General features: G+C 32.9%; 1 protein-coding gene across 4 annotated transcripts; it reads right to left on the bottom strand.

Annotated features, from left to right (window-relative positions):
- Positions 1 to 3,941: 3,941 nt before the first annotated feature.
- On the bottom strand, positions 3,942 to 9,765 carry LOC114179496 (endonuclease/exonuclease/phosphatase family protein). Of its 4 annotated transcripts, none has more exons than XR_003603479.2 (10): positions 9,419 to 9,764; positions 8,552 to 8,770; positions 8,343 to 8,428; positions 7,809 to 7,924; positions 7,627 to 7,707; positions 7,009 to 7,209; positions 6,372 to 6,532; positions 5,594 to 6,294; positions 4,791 to 5,061; positions 3,942 to 4,428 (listed from the first exon to the last, which is right to left on the bottom strand). XR_003603479.2 is itself a non-coding variant. In XM_028065852.2 (9 exons), the coding sequence occupies exons 1-9, from the start codon at positions 9,660 to 9,662 to the stop codon at positions 4,990 to 4,992; spliced, it is 1,881 nt and encodes a 626-aa protein (XP_027921653.2). In that variant the 5' UTR covers positions 9,663 to 9,764; the 3' UTR covers positions 4,703 to 4,989. The 4 variants fall into 4 exon arrangements, 2 of the variants coding, with proteins under 2 accessions (XP_027921653.2, XP_027921654.2); XR_003603480.2 differs by having other exon boundaries at positions 3,942 to 4,473; XM_028065852.2 differs by lacking the exon at positions 3,942 to 4,428 and having other exon boundaries at positions 4,703 to 5,061.
- Positions 9,766 to 12,181: the final 2,416 nt, after the last annotated feature.

Consider the following 12,181-nt stretch of genomic DNA (forward strand, 5'->3'; position numbering starts at 1 on the left):
TCTGATTTATCTTATTATTTCTTTTGATAATGCGTGGAAGATAACTTGCGTTAGATACATAACCAATGCATTTGGCAGATTTAAGTTAGTATAAAAACTGGTAATTCATTTTTGGAACAAATTGTTCCACTCAGATTTCGTATGAGGTTTTAAATGATGACGGGAAGGCATATGATGACCTCGCAGGATCATATTCATAATCAATATATATGTCGCCACGGAAAGAATAATCTTCTCATAATTGTTTTTACTTCCATATATTCAATCAAAATCTCTTACCAATTTAAGCATAAAAGATTCTTTGCAAATAGATTTTCTCGTAATTTGGAACTCGATTTTATATCAACCTAATCAAATACCTGAGACCGGCCGGTCAAATCCGATAAAAACATCATGTATAAATTAGAATAAAATATTTATATTTTGTTAATTTATTCTTCAATCATGAATATTGAGATATAGATAAAATAAATATTATTGAAGTCAACATTAAATTTATTTTAATAAGAATGATACGATACAGTAAAATATTAAAATTATTATTATTGATATTTTATCAAACGGATGCAGTTATCTTTAATATATAAAGCAACATGTTTACTCTGATTAATTCAAATCACCAATGGACTCATTTATAAGAAAGAACAAGAAAATATGTTCATTGAACTTAAATACAAAACTTTCAAATTTAAAGTTAAATCAATTTTAAAAAAATACTTTTATATTCAATTGCAAGAATCATCTCCAAGACTAATTCAGAGAATATACTCGTGAAATCAAGAATATTAAATAAACTCAACTACCACTTTTGTTATAGGCGAAACTTGTAAGATCCACTTTATTTTCTGCCATTATTTTTAAAGGCCCACCCTAATTAGTTGGATCTAAAGGCTGGTCCATAAAGTGTCAAAGCTCCTAAAACAGCCAAGGTCCTTCATTCTGCACTCATTTGCCAAAATTAGTGCTTTCACGCTTATCTTTCTTCTCCACAAAAACTCTGCTAGGGCTCAGTACCACCATGGTCAAGCTAGTTCGAACTCATTCCTTCTTCACGTAAGTTATCCCTCATCTTGTACTTCCATTTTGTCTAGCATTGTTGTCTTGATTCCAACAAGGGTCCCTCTTGGTAACCTTGTTTTCCTCTGTTCTAACATTTTTTCCAGCTTAGTAAGTTGTTCCCAGAACTGTGGTGCTCACTGTTTGGGTATACGAGTCTTTTGGCTAGCTCTTCCCAGGTAAGGGAAGTTAGGATTTTTTTTAATGCTTTTATAAATAATGTGCCTGTTTTGGTTCTGTTGGGTGCTCTTGATGATTTGATGTGCTTTTGATGGTGTGAAAATAATTTGTGTATTATGGATGAATTTTTTGCTTTGCATGCGTGAGAGCAGGTGAGATCTGCTATGCTCGCCTAAGCGAGTTATTTTTCGCCCAAACGAGAAGCTCTCGCCTAAGCGAGAATGGCAGTAACTCTCCCCCCTTTGGTTTCGAGTGCTCGCCTGAGCGAAGGCCTCTCGCTTGAGCGAGATGGGCTAGCTTGAGCGAGAACTCGAAGTACTCTCTGTTTTCAATCTTGCTTAAGCGAAAGCTTTTCGCTTGAGCGAGAGACCCTGTCGCCTAAGTGAGAGCTCCTTAGCTTGAGCGAGATTAACAACACAGTTGTTTAAATGTTTGTATGCTCCCATGATTGATTTGTTTACCCTTTTAAAGCATGAAATATGATGCCAACGTTTTATACAACGTGCTTGTGTTTTCTTAAATTTTTGTTGTTTGGGATTTTGTGTTTTTACATGTTGAAACCAGTGAAAATCTGTCAATTTAGTTTAAGCGAGATCAGTCTAGCTTAAGCGGAAATTTCTAGCTTAAGCGAGATCAGTCTAGCTTAAGTGAGAATTTCTAGCTTAAGCGAGAATTTCTAGTTTAAGCGAGACTAGTCTAGCTTAAGTGAGATTAGTCTAGCTTAAGCGAGAATTGCTGTAGAATTTTAATTCCTTACTTTAACTTGAACTTGTGGATTGATTCAATTACTTTTAAAAGCATGAATTGGGCAAATGAGTATGAGTAGAATGGTTTATGGTCTGTGATTGATAAGTTTAACATGATCTTGGCATGTGACTTGTATGAGATAGTTGGTAATCAAAGTGGCATGGTGTCGGTATGAATTACACTTCTATATTCATGGATTAGGAGGGATGATTTGGAATGGATTCAACATGGAACATGTATGAGGATGGATTATAAAGGTTGGCATGAGATTTATAAGCATGATAAATATTACATGATTGTTTGAATATGATTGGTATGTTGTCAGGACCCGTAATTCCATGAGCCTCTAGGTGAGACCTTATGGTGGTGCTTCAGTGGTCGGGACGTAATTTCATGACCCCTGTTAGTGGGAGTTCATGGTGGTGCCCCATCTATATAATTTAGTAATAATTCAAGGTTAGGTTGCATCCTGACACTCTAAGGAGTCAGTTAGTCTCACATAGAGCGGACTGACTCTTGTGGTGAGAGTAGCCGGAGGCCTGAAATTCATCAAGGGCTAACCTTGTGTATGGGGGTTGAGACATTGTAACATTGTAACACTTAGCTCGGGGGTGAGCAGAGAAATCCACAAGTGCAAGCATCCACTGAATCCGACTAAATTATATGTATCCGGATGAGTCGAGTTTGAGTCTTAGTGTATTGTTTGAAAGGTCATAACATGTTTGGATGAGATGTACTGATTGGAATGTGAAATAACATGTAATTGTATGATAAACTGCTTTGTACTCTAGCTTATCCTGTTGCTTGTTTGATTGCTTGTGTGTGGTTCTTCTCCTTTTGCGATGATCATCAATTTATTGATGTGAGCAGATGCGAGGAACACCGGCGTAGCCCATCTGGGCTAGATTCTACTGTCTTGGGCTTTCTCATAGGGCTATGGCCCATATACTATTTTGTCCTTTAGTACTTTAATAACTACTGTCAAGTTCTTGTATTATACTTTGTATCTGGCATCGTGGTGTGCATTGGTTTCGTCTAGTTTTTTTTTCTTTTGGATATTGTAAAGAGTAGTGGTTATACTTCCGGATTTGTTTCTTCTACTATATCGGTGTGACATTTCATTTAAATTAAGGATATTATTTAAATGGGGTGTTACAAAACTAGTTAATTTTTTTAGGCTTAAATACCTTTTTCGTCCTCATTTTCGTAGTATTTGTTGCGGATGGTCCTCATTTTGACAGAATGTTTAAAATGGTCATCATTTTTACCAAATGTTTAAAATGGTCCTCATTTTCGCAATTCATGTTTTATTTGGTCCTTTTATACGATGTCGTTTAAATTAGTAACGGAGCACTGTACATGTGACACTGTTTGTATTGAGTTTAAGTTGCATTAAAGTGTGTTACGTGTACTGTACAAATGACTAATTAACGTTAACTTTTCAATTTGGGAGAAATTTTGCAATTAGGCCTTGAGTTGGATTACAGTCGCGTTTTTTATCGTTGGAGGCGATTTCTTCATCTTCGTCTTTCTTGAGCTCGAATTTGCAGAGGAAGCAGCTAATACTTGTCATTTCATTGTTGGATTGCAGTCGCGCTCTTCATTTCAATTTTCCAGTTAATCATCATCAACGAGGTAAGTGAGTTAGGGTTTTGTAATTCTATTTTGGAGTTTGTTTGTGCCCAAACATTCCTTACCAAAACCCTAGCTCCCCTATTTATCCCCAAATATCTAATTACCATGTCTGTACAATACACGTAACACACCCTAATACAAACAGTGCCACATGTGCAATGCTCTGTTACTAATTTAAACGACGTCACATAGAAGGACAAAATAAAACAAATTGCGAAAATGATGAACATTTTAAACATTCGATTAAAATGAGGACCATCCGCAACAAATACTATAAAAATGAGGTCAAAAAATGTATTTAAGCCTTTTTTTTATATGAAATAAAAGGAAATATAACGTTTATTTCAATCATTGATAAATACATAAAATTTTCCGTCCAAATTATAGACAATCTTTACAACATTTTAACTATTACTACTGTACAACGAACCAAAAGAAGAGTAAACCTGGCTATGGATTTCTGTAGCTATGATTCTGCAGTCATGGATAATGTTTGCTGAATAAGCTCCTGACGAAGTTGGTTGCTTCTTCCATTGACAAAACTTGAGAATCAGTTTCAGAAGTGTTTCTCAAACATAGTTTTCTGCCAAATCCAAACCCCACCTATATGTTAACGCTTCTGCAACACCAGGTTCAAACATGCAGGAATAAATTTTGAAGCTCATATCCAAACCCCACAATCTTCCTTTAACAAATTCGAAGACTTGGGATTTAGATCTTCCAATGAAATAGTTGTTGGAAGACCCAAGTATTTATAATGCTTATCCATTGCTTTGATATCAATCACCCTTTCTAGCTCAATGGCCAAACCTGTCATTTGTCAAGATTCACTTTCTGCAGTACAGTAGCTCTCTCCTTGGATTATTAAAATTGTAAATTTCAATAATTATTGTAAATATTGAAATGATTATCTTATAATAATTTCATGACATAATTATAATGCAAATCTTTGTATCAAATTGATCTTGCTGTCTTTCTCTATTTAAAAATAGAACAAAGATTAAAAAAAAGTTTATACTCTGCGTATTGATTTCTTTGTATTGGTCAGAATTTGTTCAAAATCATAAAATTATATGGGTCAGACTTTTTATCCAATAAGCTTCATTCACAATTTTATAATCTGAAATACCAATAAAAGAAAGTTTTGCTGGGAGTTGTAGGCTCTAACACACCTCTTTTACATATATGGTTGCAACAGCTGATTTTACACAACAGAAGAGAACCCTACAAGAGTACTTGTCTTGAGGGTGGACATTCTTGAAGGAACTCAGTAATGATCATAATCATGCAAAACTGGTATTTTAGATCCACATAGTCGTTATGAAAGAAAGTTGGACGAGGAGGGTTTATGGAATCATCCATTCTCTTCCATTATTTATTCCTAGACTTTGAAGAAGCCCATCCAAAGTAACCACAATTTGCTTCAGGATTAGACGCAGGGCCCTGTAAGTAGAAATCACTTTAATATTTACCACCTATTATGTAGGCTGGTGTTACTCAAATTAAGAAATGACAAACCCAAAAAACACAAGGTCAAACAGAAAAATATAATAACATAACCCGTACATACTCGTGACAAGCTCAAAGATAGGTCATTAAAACAAGTAATGCTTATTATTTTTCTTCACTTATTATATGGTGTAAGTATGCTAACTCTTACAAGACTGAATCCTCATTTTGGTCCTAATATATATGACCTTTCAATTTAGTACCTAAAACTAAATTGCTGCATCATGGTAAACTCTACGAATCTAGTTTACTAATCATCAATAAATTTTCATAAACTATTGAATTTGACAACCTTGAAATCAACTAAAAGATCAATATTGTTTTAATTTTAACAGGTGACTAAAGTCCTTAGATTGACAGATGGATTGAGTTGATTCCTCACAAAACTAGAGTTCAATGCAGAAAAATAACTGTCAGAGTAAGAAGCATAATCAGTGCCTAAAACCACTCAATGGAAACAGATTACCTCAGCGCGAGCACAAACATAGAATCTGCGGCCAAAATTTGGTCCTTGTTTCTTCACTACCCGAGCAATACAAGGTTCCTTATGGCCCTTGCAAATAGGTATACTATTCTGCATCAACTGTTGTATTCTTTGCCACTCTAATGAAGCCACATTACTCTTTTCTTCCTTTGTGGAACTATCCTTTGACCCAGCTAAATCCTGATCATATGCATCAGTATCCAACGAACATTGCCTGGGACTGATACTGTGATCAGAAACTGTAGGAGTTTCATGTAACTGAGGGTTGGGTAGAGAAGGTTCATCCTGACTATTTGAGAAATCAGTATACGAGGAGCAACTGATGTCATTGTCAAGATTTGTACTTTTCTGGAAAAATGACCGAAGTGAGAGCTGGGACCATTGACTATTTCTAGCTTTTTTGTTGGGTTTTTTACACTTGTGCATTATTGATTTTTCACTTTCATTCACTGATTTAGAAACAGCCTCCTGAGAAGAACCTCTGGAAAGTTCATTTGGTTTCAAAATGCTACCTTCATAAACCTGTCTTGGAAGAAATCGACATTCATTTGGACTGGTTGCAGATGAAGCAGCTTTGTTAGCTGGTTCTTCTCCCTCACAAGTACTATGCATTGCAATGTCTTCATGTGCCATCTTGCATGATTTAATTTGTTCAGAAACTTTCCTTTTCATCAACACTGACACTGCAAGAGAAGGTTCGTAAACAAAAAATTGTGTATAAAAAGAAACTCTCATCCAAAGAAGAAACGATGTTTGGTACCCAGAGTTTGCTGTATGCCATGAATCATGGGAACATATCTAGCAGATAAGGAAGGAGTACTGTGCAGAGCGACCTCAGAAATTTCATGTAAAGACATAAAAACTGGAGCATGATCAGATCCTTCCAGTTTAATGCTGCGCCCTTCCTTCCACCTATGGGCACTGAGCAGATCATGCAACTAAGTTATATCCCAACCTTGAGGAAGACACATGCAGCACATATGCATCCAAATATTGAGCCATTTAACAGAGTAAAGGTGAATAACCACACTATGAGTTCAAAACAAAATAAAAAGTCTATTAAAATTAAAGTGGACTTTTAGCCTAATTCAACCTTAAAAATCAGTTTGTAAGGTGAGGTTTGCACTCACTTATATATTGTAAATTGACCTTATTTTTAATCGACGTGTAATTTTCAATAGAATACAAAGGAAAACTATGAAAAGAGAAAAATAAAAACAAGTTATGAAAGGAGCAATACCATCTTTGCAAATTTCATAAATGTGTAATATCAAATGATCCAAAACACAAGGGCATGTTAAGTTTCACAAAGTACATGACATTTACATCATAAAAATAACCACCTAGGTTCACAGGCAAAAGAGCTTAGGATTCCACATACAAGGCTTGCATAATACCTCGGTATGCTTTCAGGCTTACACCGTTTGTACTGTGTCATAATGTCACATTCGTTGACATGACATCTTACAAAACAATGGCATTGCAGGTCATCTGAATCATGTAGGCATGAACCGGCAAACAGAATATGGTCAATTCTACTCCCAAAGTTGAATACTTCTGCACCTGTACTTTGCGACCAACAGGTGTATGCTTCCCTTCTGCATACAATCTCGAAGTGTACATATATAATTTAAGAAGATCAATACTTGTCATATTGAAGGTGTGATCCCATAATATTGAAAACACCATGTAACATTTGAAAAGACAAGAACGGAAATATGGAGGATGGTACATTACTAGCCAGTAGCCGCATGGAAGAGAAATGTGTCAGACAAAAGACTAAATATAAGATTAAAAGTTAAAACATAGTTCATTATTTAAGAAAAAAAAATTCTTGTAGTCTGAATTTCAAAAAAGACTACTTCAATATGAAAGTAAAAATAATATAATCCCATATTAAAGATGTAAATTCCCATAAAAAAAATAATAATGCTGATTAAGTATCAATATCACTAAATTTTCCAGGAGAAACCTACAGATCACATCTGATATTTAGAAATACAGAGTATCCATACCTGTCAGGATGTTTAGCTCTGAAGACATCACAAAATTTACCACCGTTTTCAATTAACATTGATTTGAACCATTTTCTAAATCTACATATAAAAATTCAGGAAAAAAAAAATTAAGACAACTATTAGCATGTGAGATTTAATACCACCAAAGATGCCTCATAGAATTCGGGTAGTAAACTCACTCATTATTTTCAAAATCAGGTCCTGCATCACATCGATCAATTGCAAATGGGGCAATATTGAGATCACCAACAACAAATATTCTCCTTCCTTGATGCAGGAGAGACTCCCATCTTTTCTATTAAAGAGACTATCAACATCAATCAACCAGAAAACAAGAGAAATGGAAAGTTTCAGTTTTGTAAAACTTAACAGAGGCACAAGAAATGAACATCAAACATAAACTACAATATTGATGTCCTATATTTTTAAAAGTAGATTTTCTTCTTTTGATATTTAGTGTTCACTGAATCATATTGATTTACAGGTAAAACAAAATAAATAGTAATATACTACTTTTAAAAACTAGCTTTATAGTTACTTCGCTCTGCTCTGAACACGTTCTGATGGACAGACAATATTCCAGTCAAATTTTCTTAGCAATGATGCAATTGGATGAACCAATTCAAACTTTTCAAACATACATTCTAATTATTAACTTCTGAATTTGGTTGAATAATTTACGGATTCCATTAACATATGAACATTCCAAATACCTGTAATACGCTGTAAAATTTTTGCTTAAATTGAATCCTCTCCGTGTCATCATTTGCAGCTCGAGGCCCATACACATTGAAAAGAACTGAACAGAATTGAAAACATGTATTCAATACGTCAAAAAAAAATATATACTTCTTTTTCTAATCACACTAATGTATCATGCTTCACACAACTGGTTTCAATTTTTTCCCTCCCGTGTACTCACCAAAGTGTGTGTGATCCGTGATAATGCATCGCCCCTCACTATCAAGACTTATAAGCTCATCTTTCGAAAATTCCTTTAGATCATCTGTCATGAACGGCAATTCATCTTTGCTAGCTTGAGAGTTTTCCAGAAGTCCAGTAAAGCCTTCTTCTGCTGCCAGTGGCAATGCCACTTCATTACTAGAAAATGCTGATTTTACACGACAAAACGTAATAACGCCTGCACACACAACACAATATGTTACCTCAGAAGTATGATTTAGACACTTTGTAGCACACTCTTTCAAAGAAGTTCTTTAGAGTTTAAAAAAATTATTAAAAAATACAAAATTGTGGAGTCTCACTTCTTATCAAGTAAGTGTCAATCATGATAATGTAATTTTGTTTTTTGTTTCCCACAAGTTTCCTCCTTTTACGCAATCCTGTTTGAGACAAGGTGAGGTACCAACAAGCTAGAAACTTGTCTCACCATGATGGTGGAGACTGGCCCTTAAACTAGAACCAACCTTAAGGTATCATAATTTGTAATTTTCTATAGGAAGTAATACCCTCTTCTTCCACTTTCTATTATTGATAAAAAATTATTGAAAATTACAAAAATCAGGACAGAATAATTAACTACTTGTGTGACCCAGTAAATTTTTGTGATTTCTAATCAATTCTAATTCACGAGAGAGAGAGTTCAAAAGAGTGTGCTAATAACATATTTTTCTTATCAATATATTTTTAAACAATAAAAAAGTACGCATTTGATATGCTAATGAGCATTGATACATAAAAAACAAAGAAGCAATAATATACTCTGGAAAAAAAAAATAGGAAACTAAGTAGGGCATTTTAAGAATGAATGAGAGAGGGGAGGGGTTACCGGAATAGCCAGTTCGGCCCCTCTGGGAGGTGCGGGTGCAGGAAAAGAAGGATTCGTAACCGTCGGCCATGATCAAGTCCGCCGTAAGTTCCTGTCTCCGAAGTTTGGTCTCCTGAAAACAAAGGATGTCGGCGTCGAATGAATTTAGCAGATTCCGGAGCGACCCGAACTGCGATATGCGCTGTCTCAGGCCATTCACGTTGTAACTCACAATCTTCATTCTTTCACTCTGTCTTCTTCTCATTCACACACATTACAATTTAGATTTTCAATTTCTTTTCTTCTCTTTACCCCCCTTCCTCTTCTCTCCTCCCCAGCTATACGCAATTGCATATGAGTTTATTTCTTCAACAATTTTTTCTTAAAAAGAAAATACAAAAGTATCCCAATTCCAAATATTGCTAACTATTTTTTTTTTTTTAATTTAGGCTTAGACTTGATACTAGTATTTCTTCCCTCCACCTTCATAGTTTTCTTTCTGTACCTCCATACATTTGAAAATTTCATTTTTTCTTTAATTTTGGTTTACATAATAGAAAACAGTTTGGGAAATGTATAATATAGAATATAAAAAAATACAGACATTTAATTTTTTATGTTTTAAATTGTACGATCCAGAATAATTTTTTATTTTACACTTTAAATTATATAATTTAAAATAATATTATATTTTGAATTATACAATTTAAAATAAAAAAATAAATTTTGAATTATACAGTCTAAAATATAAAATAAAATAGTATTCCAGGGGATTATAAATTTAAAATGTATTTTTAAAGGTAAAATGAAAGTTGTGGTAGGAGAGTGACGCCAGATCATCCTATTAAAATTAATTTATTGTCCCTCTTTTTTAACAATTTAATTTATTTATATTTATTATATTTATTAGTTTCTTTTTTTCTGTGAACGTATGCAGGAAAGATTCCTGACTTCACACCCTGCATAGGTTCCTACATAATTAGTATTATATAATAAAATATATATAATAATTATATATTAATTATATGGATATGGATAATACTCTATATTTTATATATATATATATATATATATATAATTTTAATTTTAATTATTATAATAATTGGTATTATGTAATAATAATAATTAATATTATTATTCAAATAAATATCTTTTGTAAATGAATTAATTATATAAAATAAATAAATTTAAATAAATGTGGAGATATAAATTAAATAGTCTATATTATAAATTATTTTAAGTTATCATTGAGAATAATAATAATTTATTTTAAGTTATTAATGATATTAATAAATTATATTTTTCTAATTTTAAATAATTTTTTTAATTTTATTTTAATATCATTTCTTCTATTTACATTGAAGGGTAAAATGATAATCATACCATTTACTCTATTAAAAATTATAATTTATTAAATTTTATTACACAAATTTTCATAAACTTTCCACTCAAATCATACCATAGTTCCCTTAATCAAAACAACTCCATTTTTACCTACAAATCAACTCAAATCAATGCAAATCTACTCCCTCAAATTCACACTCCAATCCAAACATAGCATAAAAATTATATCTAAATGAGTTAACTTTGTTTTATAATTTTTTTTAAAAGAATAAATTAAAAAAGATATATTTTAATAAAAAAAGACAATATATTTACTTTTTCAACATTTTTTCATAAACAATTTAAAATTTTGGAGTATTAATTATTGTTCTAAGCGTAATTTCAAAAGCCATATTTTTTTATATTATTATCATAATTATGCAACATTATTAGTAGACTAGCATGAATTAAGAAAAGAAAAAAAATAAATTGAGGACATAATGGTAATCTTATTCAAATCACTCTTAAATCATTTGAGGATAGATACAAAAATAATGGAATCCCTTGTTTCTTCTTTTTCCTCTCTCAAATCCTTACAAGTGAACAGGTAATTTACTCTCAAATTATGTCTCTTTAATTCTTTTGAAGAGTTCCCTTTAAGTGAACATAGACGATCTCATCTCATTATATTTGTAGATATATGAGTCAATTTTGTTTAAGTTTGTTTAGTCCGAGTTGAGTCAGGTTAGAATTGGATTCAAAAAAATCTAGTTTTTTTTTTAATGTGGATCGAAGGCAACCTGACTTTGTTTACCCACGAATTGCTAAGTTGAAGGTGAGTCACACATCTTGGACAAATTGCTCATTCTTGTTCATCTAGAGCCTATTATGCACTATTTCAAGAGTGACGGGTTTAGACAAACCTCTTGATGGTCCTACATTTCTACCTTCTTTATTATTGAACCTTAGGTGATGATCCATTTTTAACTCAATCCGGAATAATTCAATCCATGGATCGACTATTTTTAATCCATAAATATATATTTATATATATAACCCAGAGAGACTATATTTGTGTTTACCATATATCTCAACAGTTATAACAGGTGGGAACTCAACCTTGTAGTTGGACTACATCTCCAGAAAGTTGGACCGGGTATTGGCATAGCACAATCTTAGACACCCACTGAATCAAGGACTTACGAGAATATAGGTAGAGAGAAGAGATAGTGGTTCAAAAGGTGATGTGCATTAACCAAAGATATCAATGAATTGCAAACATTCATTAAACAACTAATTAAACTATTCTTAAAAAATGGGAAATGGAGCCCTTCCCTACTACACGCACCCAATAATTGTGAACCTTAGAAAAAATATTCTAGGATAACTTGAAGGGCATTTCCAATGGTCTTGTCTTCACTGTCTTGATGTGGTAATCTGCAAGCTCTGTTGCAATCTTTA

This window comes from Vigna unguiculata, chromosome 3, assembly GCF_037176805.1.
Source record: "Vigna unguiculata cultivar grain cowpea cultivar isolate G323 ecotype 2 chromosome 3, ASM3717680v1, whole genome shotgun sequence".
Classification (NCBI taxonomy): Eukaryota; Viridiplantae; Streptophyta; class Magnoliopsida; order Fabales; family Fabaceae; genus Vigna; species Vigna unguiculata.